This window comes from Acipenser ruthenus, chromosome 12 (genome assembly GCF_902713425.1).
Source record: "Acipenser ruthenus chromosome 12, fAciRut3.2 maternal haplotype, whole genome shotgun sequence".
NCBI classification, from domain to species: domain Eukaryota; kingdom Metazoa; phylum Chordata; class Actinopteri; order Acipenseriformes; family Acipenseridae; genus Acipenser; species Acipenser ruthenus.
In genome coordinates this window covers 34199183-34218429 of record NC_081200.1, presented here as the reverse complement: position 1 = coordinate 34218429, position 19247 = coordinate 34199183, and the positions used below count along the sequence as shown (strand labels likewise).

General features: G+C 34.6%; 1 protein-coding gene across 2 annotated transcripts; it reads left to right on the top strand.

Moving 5' to 3' along the window:
• Positions 1–8720: 8720 nt before the first annotated feature.
• On the top strand, positions 8721–17358 carry LOC117417324 (G-protein coupled receptor 54-like). 2 transcript variants are annotated; one of them, XM_059034909.1, is made up of 6 exons: positions 8721–9288; positions 11701–11825; positions 12438–12573; positions 13075–13313; positions 14795–15082; positions 16305–17358. In XM_059034909.1, exons 1-6 carry the CDS (start codon positions 9051–9053, stop codon positions 16314–16316), a joined length of 1038 nt encoding a protein of 345 aa, XP_058890892.1. In that variant the 5' UTR covers positions 8721–9050; the 3' UTR covers positions 16317–17358. The 2 variants fall into 2 exon arrangements, with proteins under 2 accessions (XP_058890892.1, XP_033885277.3); XM_034029386.3 differs by having other exon boundaries at positions 14795–17358.
• The last annotated feature ends 1889 nt before the right edge of the window (positions 17359–19247 follow it).

The following is a 19247-nucleotide window of genomic DNA, read 5'->3' as shown; positions in this document are numbered from 1 at the left end:
TTTAATAAACTGTTCCCTTATATTACATGAAACAAGCTTACATTAAATATCCAGTTGGTCGAGTTTTTAAATCTACAAGGTTATTGTGAGCTGATCTACTGTTATCTTTAGTCCATTACCATTTAAATGGTAAACACATAACTTTCTTTAAACTCTGTCATTTTAGCATAGCCCCTCCTGAATTAAAACACAATGACACCCAGCTCAGGTCACACCCAAGTTTGTTGTAAACTCTCCTAAATGTGCAGGTACATTGAAAATGTTATTGTATTACAAAGGTACACCAATTATAAAGGTATACCAGTCCTTTTTTTTTGTCCATTTATAAACATAGCCATTGAGCACCATTTTGTTCAGTTTCATTTTGGAGCAAGTACAAAGCTTTCTACATTTTGACAAGAATAGTTTCAATGTTACAATATGTAGAACTAACAAGAATAACTAACAAAAATATTGAACAGCTCCTAGCAACTAAGTTATTTTTGATTAGTTTTTTAATATTGGTGTTGCAACCCTACATGGAAGCAAATCCTATCTCTCTCTCTCTCTCTCTCTCTCTCTCTCTCTCTCTCTCTCTCTATGCACACATATATTGGGCACAAATAAAATACATTCAGAATTATATAAATAAATATATTTATTTTTTAATTAGAGTATTTTTACTGTGTTCCAGTATGTGCTTTAATTTTGGATCTGAACCATTTGAATCAAATACATTTTGTTGTAATAAAGACCAACAATGTCTCAGGATTTCTATGAAGCAGCAACATTTCAGAACATGTATTTTTTTTATTAAAGTAGATAAGTCAACCGAATTGTCTTTAGAAATGTGTATTAATATTCAAGAAAACCTTACACAAAGGATGAAAGGTACAGTACCTGTTCTGCAAATAACTCCAGGAAAAAGCTTTTAATAGTGGAACACCAATTCCTTAGTCAATTCTAAAGCCCTTAATAGTTATCAATGTAAATAATGGGTTTACTATTAAACAGAAAATTGGTAAAATTACAGAAATTCAGCGTACCGATAATGCACCTCATTAAGTTGCATTTCTGTGATTTCTGGTCAATGTTTTTCATCCAGGCAAACTTTTTTACTTTAACCCCACAAAGGTTTGTTTATGTCTCTGTTCTATACTCAACTAGTAGAGGTATTTGGGCTCTTAAAACATGCAATTATGTTTCTTATGCAAAGCAGCAATACATTTATAAAAAGTCTAGAGAGTCTCTGATCTTGAGCAGTATAAAAATCAGATTGTATTTTACAGCACCCGAAAATAAATAAAATTATATATATATATGTGTGTGTGTGTGATTTCTCATAAAAAAATATCTTGTAGATGCCATTTGATACAAAGAAATTTCAGATGGTAGATGGAAATTGCAGATCACATCAATGTCAGGATATACTGTATTATAAAAAAATACATTTTGTGTCAGAGCTTCACAGCTCCCTACTATTGTTCATGGTCTTTCTTTCCTACACCATGCGACAACTTAAAATATAATCGATTTACAGAACTTCATGCACCACTATATGGACCAGTATGCATACTAAATACTGTATTCATGCATTCCAGAGAGTTAATTCAAAGAAGACTTCAATAGGCTGAAGTTGAGTTGATTTACAAAATGTAGTATGTGCTAAATACAGGCCTCAGCATTTCATTGAATTGAAATTGTTAAAACAGGATACCTAAGCTATTTTAAGAGAATATACTGTGCTGCTTAGCTTTGCAATTTGGTTGACAGTAGGTTTTTATATTTATTTTACTATACCATATGTCCCAAATGTTTTTAATTTTAACATTGCATACCATTACCACTTTAGTGCAATAAGAACATAAGAAGAACATAAGAACACAGGACACAGACACACGTGTTGTAAATCCAATACTATATATATAAGCCTGTTGTTATCTCTACTGGACCTGGCAGCCATCAATTCCTTCATTTTGTACAAGGTAGGAGAGATTTCATCTTGAAGCTAGCCACAGCACTTCACCAGAAACATTTCGATCACAAAACTGCAAAGATGCAGGCAGGCTGCAGCAGCTCAACCTGGATTCTGTGCTGCGAGTGACACACATGCAAGATAAATCATACGTTACTTTTGTTTTAGATTAAAAACTACTTTTGTTTTTACAGTTTTGTATGTGCATATACCAGTTTACACACTAGTTTCTTTTGAAAAGTTTGTTTTGATAGTTTTTCATTTTTAGTGCTTTATATGTAAGTTAGAAAATAAACCCCTTTATGTTTAATTGTTCATTTAAATACGGCGTTTCAGCTGTGCAGATGTTTGATATGATGTGCTTGAATAAAACTTGAGTTGTATCCGATTAGTTTGTCTTTCATTTTAATATTGATGGTGTTTAAAATGTACCAGCGGTTGTAGGTATGAGTATAACCACGGTGGTTCTAGTGTTGAAGTAGTCCATAAATGTACCGGGGGGGGGGTGTATGTTTTGTGCGGCCTTTCTGCTGGAGATAACATGCTATTAAGTCAGAAAACCGGGATCTTGACTGCTGAAACCTTGTGAGCCACAAGCATGATTCCTGCTCCAGTTTACATGGGTTTTTACAGCTATTTTTATCGTGAGAAAGCGATTGACCCTGCCCTTAAAGTCGCGCTGTTCTGTGTGACAATGTCACAGAATCAAGACTGTAGAGTCGATTTTCATGTGCATGTAAACTCAGCCATTGTTATGCCATAGTATGTTATAAAACTTGAATGTTGTCTCACAAATTAAACATTCTAGTTGCATAGTTTCTGTACTAAATTATAGCTTAAGTGCTGAATCACGTAATGAACGGAATACAGAAGCTTTAATGACAAATGAGGAAAGATGCATTTATGCACCTGTTAACCGTCTTTGAATAAGAGTGAATCAATATTCATTAGAAATTACCCACATCAGTAACTCAAAGCAGTTTTGATAGATACGGATGGCCAAACAAGCACCATAAACAAACAAGCTTATAAAAACATGCCAGCTTCCAGAGTGAGGGAAGAAGCCGGAGGGCTGAAAATAAACACAGAGCACATAGCTTTCATTTTACACCCAGTTAATTCTGTTTGAAATGCAGGAATAAATGAGAGACATTAACTTCAAACACAATCACCCTCAATCTGTAGATTTTGGTCAGAAAGCTCGCTACCATAAAAGCAAAATGTAGCATAAAACCATGCTCACTGTGCTCTTATCCTATCACTACAGGAATTCTTCTGTATTTTCTCTTTAACTGTATTGTTATGATAACTTAATCCAATTTTGTTAACTGAAAAAGTCTAAATGTAAAGCACCAAATTACATAAATACAGCTGGTGTTCTGATTTTTTTCAAAGAAAAAATATATTCTGGTAGTTAATGGGTTAAAATACTAAATTTCATACTAGGAGATGCATTTTAAAACCTTTAAAAGGGCACCCTTTTATAACTGGAATCCAGATCAGCTAAACAAAAAAATATGTTAAGGGTCATACCGCTAAATGAATAATCCATTACTATTATTGTCATTTGCTATAAAAGACCTTGACAGAATTCTGGAGCAATAAAAATGTTGTTGTTAAAAATGGTGACACCAGGAGAATTTTTTTTTTTTGAAAACCAAATATCTAAAGCTCAAATGCATTGGTATATAGTTCTGCCAGCTCTCGGATTAGTAAACGAAGTAGGAGAAACAATAAATAAAACTGAAATAAATAAATGTAAATACAATAAAGCCAGCCAACAGCATCCCTTTTAAAAACTGAGGGTTGAGAGAGTTCTTTGGTCATTGTGCTGTGCTCCCATGAAGCTGCAAGGAAGGTGATTACATTGCCTAAATCTGGCCCTGGAGATAGATCACCCCTTCAATTAATGAGAAGGTAATGATAAAGGATGGCTGAATAAACCTCTGAAATGCCTGTGAAGATGCAGTTATTACATATCCTTGGCAGTGAAGTACAGCATTGTATTAAGAGAATGGTTTATTTAGATTATACTGAAACTGGATAGATTTAAAACAGAAGCAGTTCAAAGCTGACCTAGCTTACAGCATTATAACAGCTACAGTCACCTTTATTACCTGCAGTTAACCCCAACAATCAACCATTTGTATGTTCTGTACTTCAAGGTACATTATAAAGTGGATATTACTGTAATTTTGATAATACCCAAATACTAAGCGCACACAAACACATACATATACTATTCCAGATGGTTGCATGTGGGATACATAATTAGCCATTTCATATGAACAGTCCAAACTGGTGACCACAAACTCCCCAAGCAGGCTGTGACACCAATAAAACTGGAAGGCTGACTGTGTGCAATGCCCATTGCACAGGACCTGGTTAGGTTCTTAAAATAAAGATCTGGAATGGAATCACCAGGACTTCAAAAAACCTCAAAAAAACCTAAAACGTTCCTGACGTAATTTAATCTTGATAAAGCACATCATCTCATTAAAGTGATGATAAACATAAAATTTATCTTAAAATCACAGCTATTTAAAAATGGAAACATGCATCAGTGAGAGTGCACTGAAAGTTTCTCTAATGAGAGAGATGTTTTCTTGAATACATTTAAAGTGCACTTACATTATAAGCAGTACCCAGTGAGTATGAAATTACTCATTGAATAAATAGAGGAATAATTGATTCGGTGCTAACTGATAAAACATTATTCAAGACGCGGCATCATTACTTGTCTAAATGAATTATTCAATCAGAACAAAAGTACAACTGAATCAAATTAAAACATAGGTTTAGGGTCTGAAGAAAACAGTCACATTTCTGTCAAGCAAATGAATTTAAAATGACCTAAGAGTAGGCTTGGAAACTGTCCATAGAGGAATAAAACAGGATTGATATCCATTTCTGTATTCTTTCTCAGATGTACTGCATGAAAAACATGTTTCTAGTGTGTGGCAATGCAGATGATCTGGTTCCGTTTGTATGGGAATCACAAGTATTGTGTTTACAAATTGTAAACTTGTTGGATAATACACTGGTTGACATACTGATATATCTCATGATCCTTCCATTACTTAATTAATTCTGAGGTAAAACTCCTTGGTTTTTGTGAAGGTTAGGCCCTCATATTGTGGATCTTGCAATGGACTGCAAATACTTTCCTTTAATTGTTTATATACTGTATTATCTGTGTCTAACAAGAGAGAAAAAAAAAATACTTACCTGTTGTGTAGGGTCCATAGGCCTGCAGTTGGGAGGGTCCTGAAAACAAAACAAATTTGAAGTAAATATTCTGTACATGTAGTTGTACACACTTCCAAGACAATGCACTGCAGTAACTATTGCTAATATAACCTTTCAAAAATAAAACAAAATTATTTTATTATTCATTTGTTTGTATGTGTGGTTTGGCCTACCAAGAGTGGGTGTGGTGGTGGTGGTGAGGTCCTCTATTTTGTTATTAATTACCCACATCAATAACTCAAAGCAGTTTTGATAGATATGGATGGCCAAACAAGCACCATAAACAGAAAGGCTTATAAAAACAAGCCAGCTTCCAGAGTGAGGGAAGAAGCCGGAGGGCTGGAAATAAACACAGAGCACATAGCTTTCATTTTACACCCGGTTAATTCTGTTTGAAATGCAGGAATAAATGAGAGACATTAACTTCAAACACAATCATCCTCAATCTGTAGATTTTGGTCAGAAAGCTCACTACCATAAAAGCAAAATGTAGCATAAAACCATGCTCACTGTGCTCTTATCCTATCACTACAGGAATTCTTCTGTAGTTTCTCTTTAACTATATTGTTATGATAACGTACTCCAATTTTGTTAACTGAAAAAGTTAAAAGTCTAAATGTAAAGCACCAAATTACATAAATACAGCTGGTGTTCTGGTAATAAATGGGTTAAAATACTAAATTTCATATTAATAGGAGATGCATTTTAAATTAATTATTATTTTTAATTATTTATTTATTTAGCAGACGCCTTTATCCAAGGCGACTTACAGAGACTAGAATGTGTGAACTATGCATCAGCTACAGAGTCACTTACAACAAGGTCTCACCTGAAAGACGGAGCACAAGGGGCTTAAGTGACTTGTTCAGGGTCACACAGTGAGTGGAGCAGGGATTTGACCCGGGGACCTCCTGCTTATAAGCCCTTTTCTTTAACCACTGGACAGCCCTCCTTTAAAAGGGCACCTTTTTATAACTGGAATCCAACATGATGTGGTAAACTTAAATGGACAGAGGCACTGAATGGAACAACTCAGATCACTGGAATCATTACAAATGACCGTGCAGTTGGCCAAATAAAACGTGAGGTATTTTTGACAAAAAAAAATGAAAATTTGTAGTTACTTGATGAAATGCCTGGATTTAACAGACTGGCTGTGGACAGATATACAGTGCACTGTTTTACATTATGCCTCTTGGCTGAAAAGACAGATCTATTTTAACAATTGCTACTTTTAACACATACTTTCTGAGGATTCAGTAATAATTATACTGGCTAAAAACTGGGGAAAAAAATATAATAACATTTGAATTACTAGCAAAATAAATAGCTTTCTCAAGACCAGCACTGTTTAAGCCTGAGGACACAAAAACTATTACAGGTAGGGTTGATAAATTGAACAAAACTTCCAAATAATAAAGAAAAACATTGCAGATCTTGAAAGAGAATACATTAATTTAAATGCATGGTAGCTGCTATTGAATAGGATGAAATTACAAAAATATAAGTAATTGTTGACAAATTTGTCAGATGCACTTTAAACCAGTGTACACACAAACGTATGTATTATATATTTTTTAAATCAACAATTTGTTGCCTCCCATCCTAATGCAGCCAGAAAGATGTTTGAGTCTAAGTGTTAGAGGTTTACAGGCCATGAGGCTTGCTGCAAGATAGACCATTAGGGTTATATGTATCATTGTACTGTGAAAAAGCACTAATTTCGTTACTCACTGAAAACCTTTTTCTCCCTTTTTCGTCTGTACAATAAATATAGCCCCTTAATGACTGCGGTTTGACATATTGGAATATGACCAATTTTATCATTATTTCTGAACTTTTCTTTCAGACACTAATTTAGCCTGTACATGATTGCATTATAGAAGCAGCCTTGGTTAAGATGGTTAGAACAGTTGTGAGGTGCTCTAAATGGAGCAGCAGACCAATTTACAATCTTGTTCTAATTTTCCCCTGAGCAGACACAAGAGATGACGTGAGTTTGGTGGCCTCCTCAGCTTCAGAGCCCCAAGATTGATATCAAGCAGTGTTCATGTCAGGAGTCTTACAGTGGTAACTAAAAATATAAAAAAAATGTCTAGAGCCAAAAAAAACATCTAGAAGGTCCCAGAGAAAAAAAATCCACAAATAAACAATAATAATTTAAAAAAAACAAAAAAAAACAGTATGTATACTTTCTGGTACCATTATCGATATATTTTGTTATCAACTGATAGCGCTTATGATATTGACCATAAGCACCTAATCATCTTTTTGAACATATGGGCCTATGGTTTACTATTATAAATCTGGTGGTTGCTGGTTTATGGGCAAGGAGTTTCACATACTGCAGACTTTTTCCCTTTTGTTTTAGAAGTCAATAATTCACTCTTCAAAGATTGTGACCCAATGGTCTGAGCTCCATGTTATCTTGAATATATATTATGGAATCAACATGACCCTCCTAAGCAACCTCACATACCTATATACATCATTCAGTTGATCATTTATCCAGCAAAGGTTTAGCTTCCTAATCCCACATCTCTGAATCTGTGCTGGATGGAGCAGGTAGGACGGGTGAAAGAATCAAAATGCTGATCTGAAGGCTTAATTGTCGCAACAAGTTTGTTTGTTATGTTTCTGACATTAATATTTTTTTTTAATTGATAGCCTGAGTTCTAAATATAGGTGCATTTTCAGCCCAGACCAGTTTATTGTTGATTAACACCTTGTTTATTGATAAACTGTCCAGGAAAGACAGAAACCAAGAGTTAAGACATCACATTAAATTGGGCTGTTTTAGTGTAAAGGAAGTATTAGCCTTTATAAAAACCCTGACACTGACTGAATGTGTCAAATGTAGATTCATTAGCTGTAGCACTGATGATCAGTGACAATGAAATCCACATATGACCTGCTGTCTAATATCCATTTTATAAAAGTAATTGTACATCAACTTGTATTTTCACTTTAGGAAGTTTACTGGAAAAACTGTAAGAAAACTGTAAAGCAAATAACTTGATCTTTTCTCAATGTGGGTGCTTGTGTAAAAAAAAAGAAAAAAAGAATCTATTCAATTTCCATTGATGCGTTTGCAAAACAGAACTGTAACACTTGATGACCAAGTGAACTCCTGTTAAAAGAGGGAAATATCCTTAATTGCACACAATAGTTTTGGTCGTTTTTGGTAATTTAGCAATCCCACTTTTCAGGAAACATATCATGTATGCATGTAAACAAATTCATGTAACAATATAGTACACAATTAATTTTGACATTTGTAGTTGAATTTTTTTTAAGAAGGAAAAAGAAAAGAATAATCAAATAAAAAATACATACATACAAACATAAATGTTAAGACAAAGCCCCCACATCTATAGAAATATAGACGAAAAAAGAATAAGGGCTTTTTTTTTCAGAAGCGTTGCCAGGAAACCTGACATCAGTTTTTTTTATTCCGCATTCACCCCACGTGTGAGAAATTCCACTATAAAACAGAAACAGTGTTTGCTAAGAAACCGTATTGAAACCACGTATTCTGAACATCAAATTAGCAAAGGGGAACGCAGTTTTAAACTTGAACTGTAAATAACCACCAAAGATTCTTTTAAAATAATATTAATAATATTAACAACTGAATGAGACTTTTTCATCTTTAAATATTGTATCAACATACCAGAACCGGTACATTTGTTGTTGTTTGTTCTGTAAACCCATTTGATATTAAATCAAGTAGCATAGCTTGCAGAACTCCCAAAACGTCGAATACTCATGCGATGCATTTTTTGAAGTTGTGAAATATTGTTGACGGATTTGTGGAGCGGTCATTTAATCTCGATTTTCAATAAAGATGACGACTTTTCCTCCAGAAATGTTTAATTTCACTGGACTACCGATTAGTGTGGCAACTATGAACGATTCTTTTGTGAACAAGACCGAGGTGGGCTCCCCTCCGTTTCTTACAGATGCCTGGCTAGTACCGCTTTTCTTTGCTCTCATTATGTTGGTGGGGCTCATTGGAAACTCTTTGGTCATCTATGTAATCTCCAAGCACAGACAGATGCGGACAGCTACCAATTTCTACATAGGTAAGGATGCTTTTCACAGGTTCACAGAAGTATTCTGGAAGCCTTGTAAATGTACAGGTATTGCCGAAACAGTTACAGCAACTGGCATTGACACGTGCATATTATTATACATATTTCACTGTAGATATGGAAAGAAAAGACCGCATGCATTCTGAAAACTGTTATTTGAGTTGGTGTGCAGTTTTGGGTTATTGCAAAGAACCATTGCTACCTTAGGGTTTCATTTAGAGTAACAAAATGCGCCATGATATATACGCGTATTTTTTTTTATATACGTATGTGTATGCATGTAGATTCCCCCAGATTCATATATATATATATATATATATATATATATATATATATATATATATATATATATATATATATATATATTGACACCATGGACAGCTCCTCACTGCTAAAGATTGCCTTGAACCCGAACAGATTGTTTAAAACATCCAGCACGTATTTAATAATAATAATAATAATAATAATAATAATAATAATAATAATAATAATAATAATAATAAATACAGAAATAGGAGTACCATGATATTTACCGATACGTTATACTGGAAGCTGATTAACAATGACACAATACGCAAGCATATGGATATACAGTTTGTCACAGAACATGTGGCCAGGTAACTTCGAATTCCGTGATTTTCAATACAAAACAAAATTAGTTTGACACACTAAACGAGCTTTCATGAGTTCTGACTTTTAGCTACGAGATACAATATTGAAATCACAAAGACCACTGAACAAATAACAATCAGATGCCAGATGTTGCTCTTTGTTTCTTTATTTCTTTGTCTACTATTTGAACAGCAATAAAATGTAGTTAAATACAAACATATACTACCCTCTAGTGACAAATCTTGTTAATATCGTTTTTGTAGTTATAGGAATACAGTACATTTATAATCCTTATTCTCTTTGAATTACAAAATGAAAAACAAAACATAACTGCATTCTGTTGGCAACTAATACATAAGGTATACTGTAAATATCTTGTTTTTTGCCACAAAAAAAAAACAATTCTTGAAATTAAAGAGAAATACAGTGGTCAGCAATCTTTAGAAATAAATGACTACAAAACAGCATCATTATTTACTTACAAATAAACACAGCTAATACATAATAATATTTTGTTTGCTCATTTTTGCTTCGCATAATATAGCACTGTTCAATAAAAAAAATGTATTTGAATATACTGAGGATAGAACAAGGTGTGCCTGTGATTCTCACAAATGCACGCATTCCACAAAAAAAAACCAAAAACGCTTGTTTGATGTATCTTCAGAGATTACATGTGCCAAAACTGTTAACGTTTATTTGCATATTCATGAACAACAGATGTATTACTGCATGTATAAATCAACATTGGCAGATGTTTGATTTGTGTGTGCACCCCCCAGACTACCATTAAACTCACAGCTGGATTATACTAAAATGTACCTCACATTTAAATCCTATTAAGGTGCACGGGTTTCGTAATTATTTTGACAACCTTCGTAAATGCAGTCAGCATAGGGTTCTTTTTTTTTCTTGACTACCAAAGAACATGCAATCAATATCAACCAGGATTGAGATCAGGTAGAGCTATATGGATCTGGGCTTGTTCGCTGTTTGCGTGATAGTCGTCCAAAAGGTGGCGCTCTTTCCAATGCTGCAGGAAGGCACTGTGGACCTCTTTCAAAAACAAGTATGACATTTAACCATGCTATCCTGGTCAGATTCTAAAACATAGCATTGGTCTGAAGAAACTGAATTCTCCCTGCCCAGACTCATTCTCTAACAAGTCTTAAAATATGTTTGATATTCACAAAACTCCTGATAGCTTCTTTAGAAACAGTCTAGAACATTTTCACCAATAATGTGCTGGTATTTATTTCATTATATATATATATATATATATATATATATATATATATATATATATATATATATATATATATATATATATTAAGAAAAAACAAAGAATTATCATTCTTACAGTTTTCTGGTGAATATGGCCCATCGTCACAAAAAAATGTCTGCCATGGATTTTAGAAACTGTGTAACTACAGATTAATACACTTCTTCTGCATTTAACTTGCAGTGCTGGTGCAAATAACTGCAGTTATGATCATACTCTGCTGTTGCTCCAATGTCCTGCTCGTTCTCTAGAGTTGAACTATTTTTCTTTTAAATGCCTGGTAGGCTTGCAAGCCAGCGGTATATTGATCAAAAGAGTTATTCATTTTATCGCATATCTAGCAATTTATGAGCATACTTAAAGTCTGGCTCCCTTGTGTATGGTCCCTGTCACTTTCACACTTTGGTACAGAATGCAGCCAATGAAACATATTATAACAGGTTTCAAGCCATGTTATCCCGTCAGCCTCCCTCTATCATCTGTTTGTAAATGTGTGTTTTCCTTTTCAGCTAACCTGGCGGCTACAGATATTATTTTCCTGGTGTGTTGTGTTCCTTTCACTGCTACACTTTACCCTCTTCCAAGCTGGATCTTTGGAGATTTTATGTGCAAATGTGTAGCCTTCTTACAGCAGGTATTATTATTATTATTATTATTATTATTATTATTATTAGTCGTAGTCGTAGTATTAAACTGCATTACTCAGTAATGTTGCACAGCAATGGCACTTTATAACCCTCCAGACAGCAGATCACTTGGTTGGTTTTTCTTCTGAAATAACCCCCCATTTATCCTAGTGCAACAGGGTTGTTCTGTTTGCAAAATACTTCACATTAGTCCCTTTAAAAACACTGTAATTAATACCATTACACATATGTGCATTCTTGGAAGGAAACCATAGCTAAATTACAGAACAGAAAACACGAATCCTTACCTGATCCTCCTCTTTTGTTGTTTCATTTTGGAAATAGTTTGCTGCATGTAGGCTAAAAGAGGCGTGAGTCAAGACCATTGTGCCAAGATTTATAGCAACCCGTCAACCATACAAAACTTGATAGGGTGGATTCAGGATTATTTTTTGATTGATAAAATGTTGTTGTTGGAAGTGGACTTAGTTATGGCTAGACCATTACGGTAAAATATGCTGGGGGCTAAGGGGTTAAAAGTTAAAAAAAACATCAATCAAGGGTTTGAGTTTCTACAAACAAAACAAAATCTAGGATGTAGGATATTGTTGGTGTTTCAGGTGACTGTCCAGGCTACCTGCATCACCCTGACAGCGATGAGTGCAGACCGCTGCTATGCCACAGTGTACCCTCTGAAGTCCTTACGCCATCGCACCCCTCGGGTAGCCATGGCTGTTAGCATCTGTATCTGGATTGGTAGGTGTTTTATCTGTTTACATACTTTTAGGCTCTAGTCACATTTACAACCAGCAAATTATTATAGCATGTGTTTGGCAAGAACTAAGACACGCTCTCCACCAACTAGAAAGCTTATTTGTGTTTCAGCTTAACACATGTTCTCGCATTCAAAATGTGTTTGGCACATTCATTGAAAAGCAGCTTCTCGTTTTCTCTGGGTAATACTGGCAGTACATGTTTAGAAAGTACCATTATTAAAAAGAAACATCAACCATCTTGGGGTGCCTTAGGAGCCAAAAGGAGAAGCGCAGCAGAATAAACCAATTAATATTATTATTGACTACTGACTAATTGACAGTTTAAGCATACATAACTAAGGCTCAGTTAGCAGATGTTCTGCTTGACGAAGAACCATGTTTTCCTTTAATTATTATTAAAAATGTCTTGCTTTCCTAGTGTTACAGTTTTTTACCTGATGTTTTTAATATTAAACTAACCTTTATTCCTTGTGTTCTTCAGGGTCTTTTATTTTATCAATACCCATTATCATATATCAGAAGATCCAGGAAGGTTACTGGTATGGACCCAGGAGCTATTGTATGGAGCAGTTTCCATCTGAAACCCATCAGAGAGTGTTCATCTTGTACCAGTTTCTGGTGGTCTACTTACTGCCCCTTATCACCATCTCTCTCTGCTACTCCTTAATGTTGAAGAGAGTTGGACAACCAGTGGTGGAGCCTGTGGATAACAATTACCAGGTACAGGACATGAGTAATGTTAACAGGTGACTTTGATGGGCTAAATGTAGAATGTGCAATATGTGTCAACTGACTGTCTCTACTTGAGTCTCAGAACTGACTGCGTTGTTTTCTGAAGGATTTAGGTGCATTGGCAGAGATTTGCAGGGAAGCTCATGTGGTATCACAGAACCTGTGAGGAGCACAAAAGAGTGCAATTAAGAAAAAAGACAAGTTCATACCTGACATTTAGAAATAAAAGAAGAAGTCTAACCTTTTTCTCACGCTATGTTGGTAGTACTTTTTGGGTAATTTGGGGTAAAATGTTTCTGTCTATTTTCCAATTTGGCCTTGTGCGACTACTGATATCGTGCAGCTTTCTTAAACTGGGTTTCCACAAAGTTTTGAGGTTGTGCTGAAGAACTGCAGATGCAGCCTACTTCATTTGGCCACCAAAACAATATAATAAAAAAGCAAGGTAAACAAAACAAAAACCCAGACATATAAGAAACATAAGAAACTGAATGAAGAGATCTCTAAACCCCTCGTACTGTATGCTTATGTTTTCCTATTTATTAAAAGAAGCTTGCCAGGGCTACTTTATCAATACATTTTGAGTTTTTAAACAGACATTTGCTTTGCGGTTCTCTTGCCTAAACTGCACAAAATGTTAACTCTTATACAATACATGTAACAATTAATTTATCAATCTGGCATTTTGATTTACTGGGAAATATATATATATATATATATATATATATATATATATATATATATATATATATATATATATTTTAGTGCATACTTTTCTGTGATTGTATAATATGGTTAAATGCATATCGGCTAAGTGCATAAAGCTGCATGGTCCCAAAGTCCATTGTGCATTGCATTTTAATTCAGATAATTGTATAATGCAACCAACTTTCGAGTGTTAAAAAAAACGAGAGAAAAAAACAAAAACGTATGAGTGTTTCAGCAATAGCAGTGACGTATAACGCATAGCAACAGCATGACAGCGGGAAAAGCCGGCAAGAAAGACACACAAAATGGCAAAGCAAATCTGTAAAACTCTCGAGTCTCAGCACACTACGAGCCTTCATGGAGGCAGATGGTTGACAGGTTGTTTTTTTTTTGTACAATTGTTTATCAGCTGTACACACCTGTACAAGTTTTATGTTTAACTGTACTGTACTGTATTACAATAATTGAGTTTATGCCGGCTGTTATATAGTGTACAATATTTCACATTATTTTACTTTTCATATTGTGAGTTGCCAGAGAGTAGTGTTATATACATGTACACGTACGTATAGACCTGTTGTCATTGTATCGCATTGTATTCCCTCACTCCAGTTATGAGCATGACCTCACACCAATTATGCAGAGTTGACTGTGTGTATATATATATATATATATATATATATATATATATATATATATATATATATATATATATATATATACATATATATATATATATAGTAATGTACTATTTATTGCAGATTCAGTTGCTGTCACAGAGAACTATTGCCATGAGAAGCAAGATTTCCAAAATGGTGGTGGTGATTGTCCTGCTGTTTACCATCTGCTGGGGTCCCATTCAGCTCTTCATCTTGTTCCAATCCTTCTACCCCAACTTCCAGGCCAACTACGCCACCTATAAGATCAAGACTTGGGCCAACTGTATGTCGTACGCCAACTCCTCCATCAACCCCATTGTCTACGGCTTCATGGGCGCCAGCTTCCGCAAGTCCTTTAAAAAGGCCTTTCCCTTTATGTTCAGGCGCAAGGTGAGGGATGGCAGTGTAACCTCTGGGGCAGTCAATGCAGAAATGAAGTTTATAGCTACAGATGTCACCTAGAATGAATTGAAATAAGCATGTGTTATAATATATACATTATAAAACTATAACCTACAGAGAAAACATCAAAGACAAATCAGTAGGCTATACTAAGGAGGTATGGCTTCTTTAAAATGTAGCAAGTAGCAGTGCAGTCCAAAAAGTATGTTGTCTTTTTATGTACGTATTTGTAATTTCATGTTTGAATAATACACTGTGTATGTATTTGTTTATGGTATATATTTGTTTATGGTATATCATAAATGTATTTAAAGGACAAATAGTAATATCAGCATACTTTTTTTCAGGCCTTGCTTTTCTTTTATAACCTGACCAGTAGAGATTTTATTTTTAATTTGCCTTGAATCATCCTATAATTTCAAAAGGTTGTATTACAAAACAAGTGCCAGCTATACATACATCCTTTTTTTTTTAATGATCCTGTGGTTAGAATAAGTATATATAGCAATGGAGTCATGCAGTTCTTGTCTAATCTGAAGCAAAGACTGAAGCAAAGCTGACCCAGGTGTTTGGAAGAGAGATGTCATGTCTAAGTGCATTCTTCTAAATAAATAAATATATTAAAAAATGTAATTCCTAAATATGTATGGCATGGCACATTACCTTTAAAATAAAATAAAAATGGATAATCATATTTTTTCCTATTATTATTATTATTATTATTATTATTATTATTATTATTATTATTATTATTTGAACTCACAGAAGGCATTATATGTAAAAATACAATGACATTTCTAGCCCTTTATAAAAAAGAAAGCAAGCACATTTTAATGCGACACGTCTCTGGTTGGAATTTCAAAAAACATTGAAGGAAAAGTTATTGGTATATTAAAAAAATAACAGGCCTTGAAGACTTTTTTTGCAGTATGTCTTGTTTTTGATAAACATACAATTGATCTGCTGCAGTTTACCCAATACTTTGATTTGTCTTTGTTCTTTAAACAAAATCTACTTACTGAGCAGAAATTGACTTCACAATAGCTGAATACAGCTGCCTACAAAAGGGTCACAGTTGTGTGGATTCTGTGCTGGTGCAGCTCTGTAAAAGAGTGCCTGTAGAAAGGTGGTGTTTGAAGCACGGAGAATGTTGACATTGCTATTCTATTGAATGCACACACTTACACCTCCTTGTGTACACAACTTGCAGGTGGTGAGCTGAGCTGAATACGGACTGGGTAACTCCACAGACAGAGGATCAATGTTAACCTTCATGTTTTTTTAAAAGAGCCATGCCTTTTGAATCTTCTCAAGTTTTGACAGACATGCTGCCTAGCATAGCACAATGTGGACAAAACCTTGCACATTCCATTTCTCTACGGTATGGGATAGGACATTAAACCCACAAGAATTGCCACCCAAGGCTATTATTGCTACTTAATACTACTATTAAGCTAATGGATATTTATTCGGAACAACAAGGATGCCACAATTCCAAACTTTACTTTTGTAATTGGAACATAATGGACTAATTATAACCTGGGTTTCTGTACAAACAATGGGGAAAATGTTTTTTGAAATCAACATACCAAACAGTAGTTATTTGTCTACCAGCTCATCATACTAAAAAACAATGGAGAATACAAACAAAGCATAGTGTCTAAGTTCAATAAGAGAAGTGACAACTGGTTAATTAATATATGATCTAACTTTCTGGGTTGTCTTTTCATTTGGGAGAATTTTACAGATCCATTTGTAATGCTAAATACTATACAATTCAATTGTAATTTATTATCACTATCACAGTTTAGTAACACTTTATATTTAATGTAATAACATATAACACGGTTATCGTCCTTTAATTCCTATTAATTCCTATAAAATAAATTTCAGTTTGTGATACATTCACTACCCATGGCATAACCATGTTAGGTTTGGAGTTCAAGGAATGAGTGTTAATGCATTAATAATTACACCAAGTACATTCATATAAACAGACCTTATTGTAGGTTTACCCACCGTGACATTAGTTACACGTTTAATTACATAGCTTTTACATTGTAACTAAAAGTTATAATGACATTTATCAAAAACTTTATTACAATTATACTGTAACTACACTAGCTCTCAGTACTTTTCACATGGAAGATACAGTCACATTCTGTACTTGGTAAACTTCATTTGTGTATGCGTTAGGGCAATTTGTGTTAGGTTGTTGTTATATATTGGAGTATTTGTTTTCAGGTTTGCTATACATGTTTTCTGTACAAATAAACTGATTTAAAAAATGAAAACAGTGACAGTGTTACTATAGTAATAATACCTGCTATGTGCTGTGCTTTAACCACAGGTCTTCCAATTTAGAGCTAATATGCAGTACTATTAAGAGTACTATATAGAGGTGCTGGGCATACAGTGTACAATAGAGAAGGCACAACTTAGTCCCTTATTCTACCGTTTTATACCTAAATTAATATCTCCATTCATATTTGGAATAGTATCTTCTGAAGTCATTACATGTCATGAGTTTGTTGTACAGCCCACAATGAAAGCATTCAATGTCAAACAGTGTTCAACAAATACTGCAAAGCCCTTCAGCAAAGATAATATAGGCCCAGTATTTTACAAGTCTGGATATTGCACATAAAGCAGTAGGGATCTAGTATGAAGACATAATATAATGCAGCCTGTTGCACAATGTGCCATTGTATATGTGTATGTGTTAATGTGTTATGTGTATGGGATCTTATTATATTTACAATACTTATTTGTTTATTGACTTGGAAGGGGGTATATGTTCAAGTTTTCACTTTTTAAAAGGACTCAAATCTATGTTCATTTTACCATATGAGAAACAACCAACTGCTTACATGTGCTTACAGTAAGAGAACTTGGACAACATTGTTTGGCTTTAGTTTTGTAAAAAAATATATATAAGTTTTACAGAAGTAAATGACAGAACATGCAACAGTGAGTAACAATTAACAATAGGTACAGGAGAATTGTTTTCATCAGTTTTGTACAGTACAACACATCATTTTGATCCCATCACATAAAACAGTACAGAACACATACCGTAAATGCATAACATCTGCACTGAGGCCCAAATTTATAAAGGCAGAAAACCGACCACATAAAGCCACGTAATGTGCGTGTTCATTATGGCCGCACTCAGCGTCAAAATAACAACCTATTTTATAAGACTAATTAGGTGAAGCAGGCGATTCCACAATCAAACAATTTAAATACCCCTCACCGCAATTAGCGGTGGAGAATTACACACCTCTCACAATAAATAGCGGGTTTGGGTCAACCCTGCGTGTGTAGGCTACACATTCCAAAAGAAAATGAATGAAACACAAAGACCGCAGCCTGGTACTAGCCATGGTGATGAGGATGCTTGGAAGCGAAACATGAAATTTACCAATATGGAATTGGAGATTTTGGTACAATCAGTACTTGTAACACATGAAGATGTCTTATTAGCTTGAAATACATCACTTGGACAAACGAATAAAATATGGAATGTGCTGTGGCTTCTTAATAAACAAATGTACCACTTCAGAGTTTGTAGTCTAGTACCATTTTCACACAGAAATGCAGCTACTGTGCCGTCTCTGAAGCGTTTTAACGAGTGTGTAAAATACCCCTTGATATCCTTTCATACAGCATAAAATTGCATAATCTATGCCGTCATAACCCTTTTACATAGCCAAAGAGATCACGCGTGTACAAATTTCAAACCTGTCAATCAACAGATTGTTGTGATGGCAACAACAGACTGTTCTCGTGCAATCTGAAACCAAAACATGGCGCTATCTTTTGTCGAAGAAGTACATTTGGCTGCATTTTTGTTTTCTTCTCATTTTAAGTTACATTATACAATCTAACAACCTGCTAAGTGTGAAACTGACAGAGTTTCAGTCACAATGCAGATCGCACATTTTAGTGCAAAGGCGGCGTTATAATTTCTGCAAAAGAAAGAGGGTCCAGCACTTCAGGAAAAATCAGAGATTGAAAATCCGGTGGATGATGGCATTTGCTGTACTTGAAGGAAGCTCGTGCGAAAGCTTGATTTGGGCAATGGAACGCCAACATGGTAATGTTGACTTTGAAACCACACCCACTATAGCGCTTCAGTGGCGGTATAGCC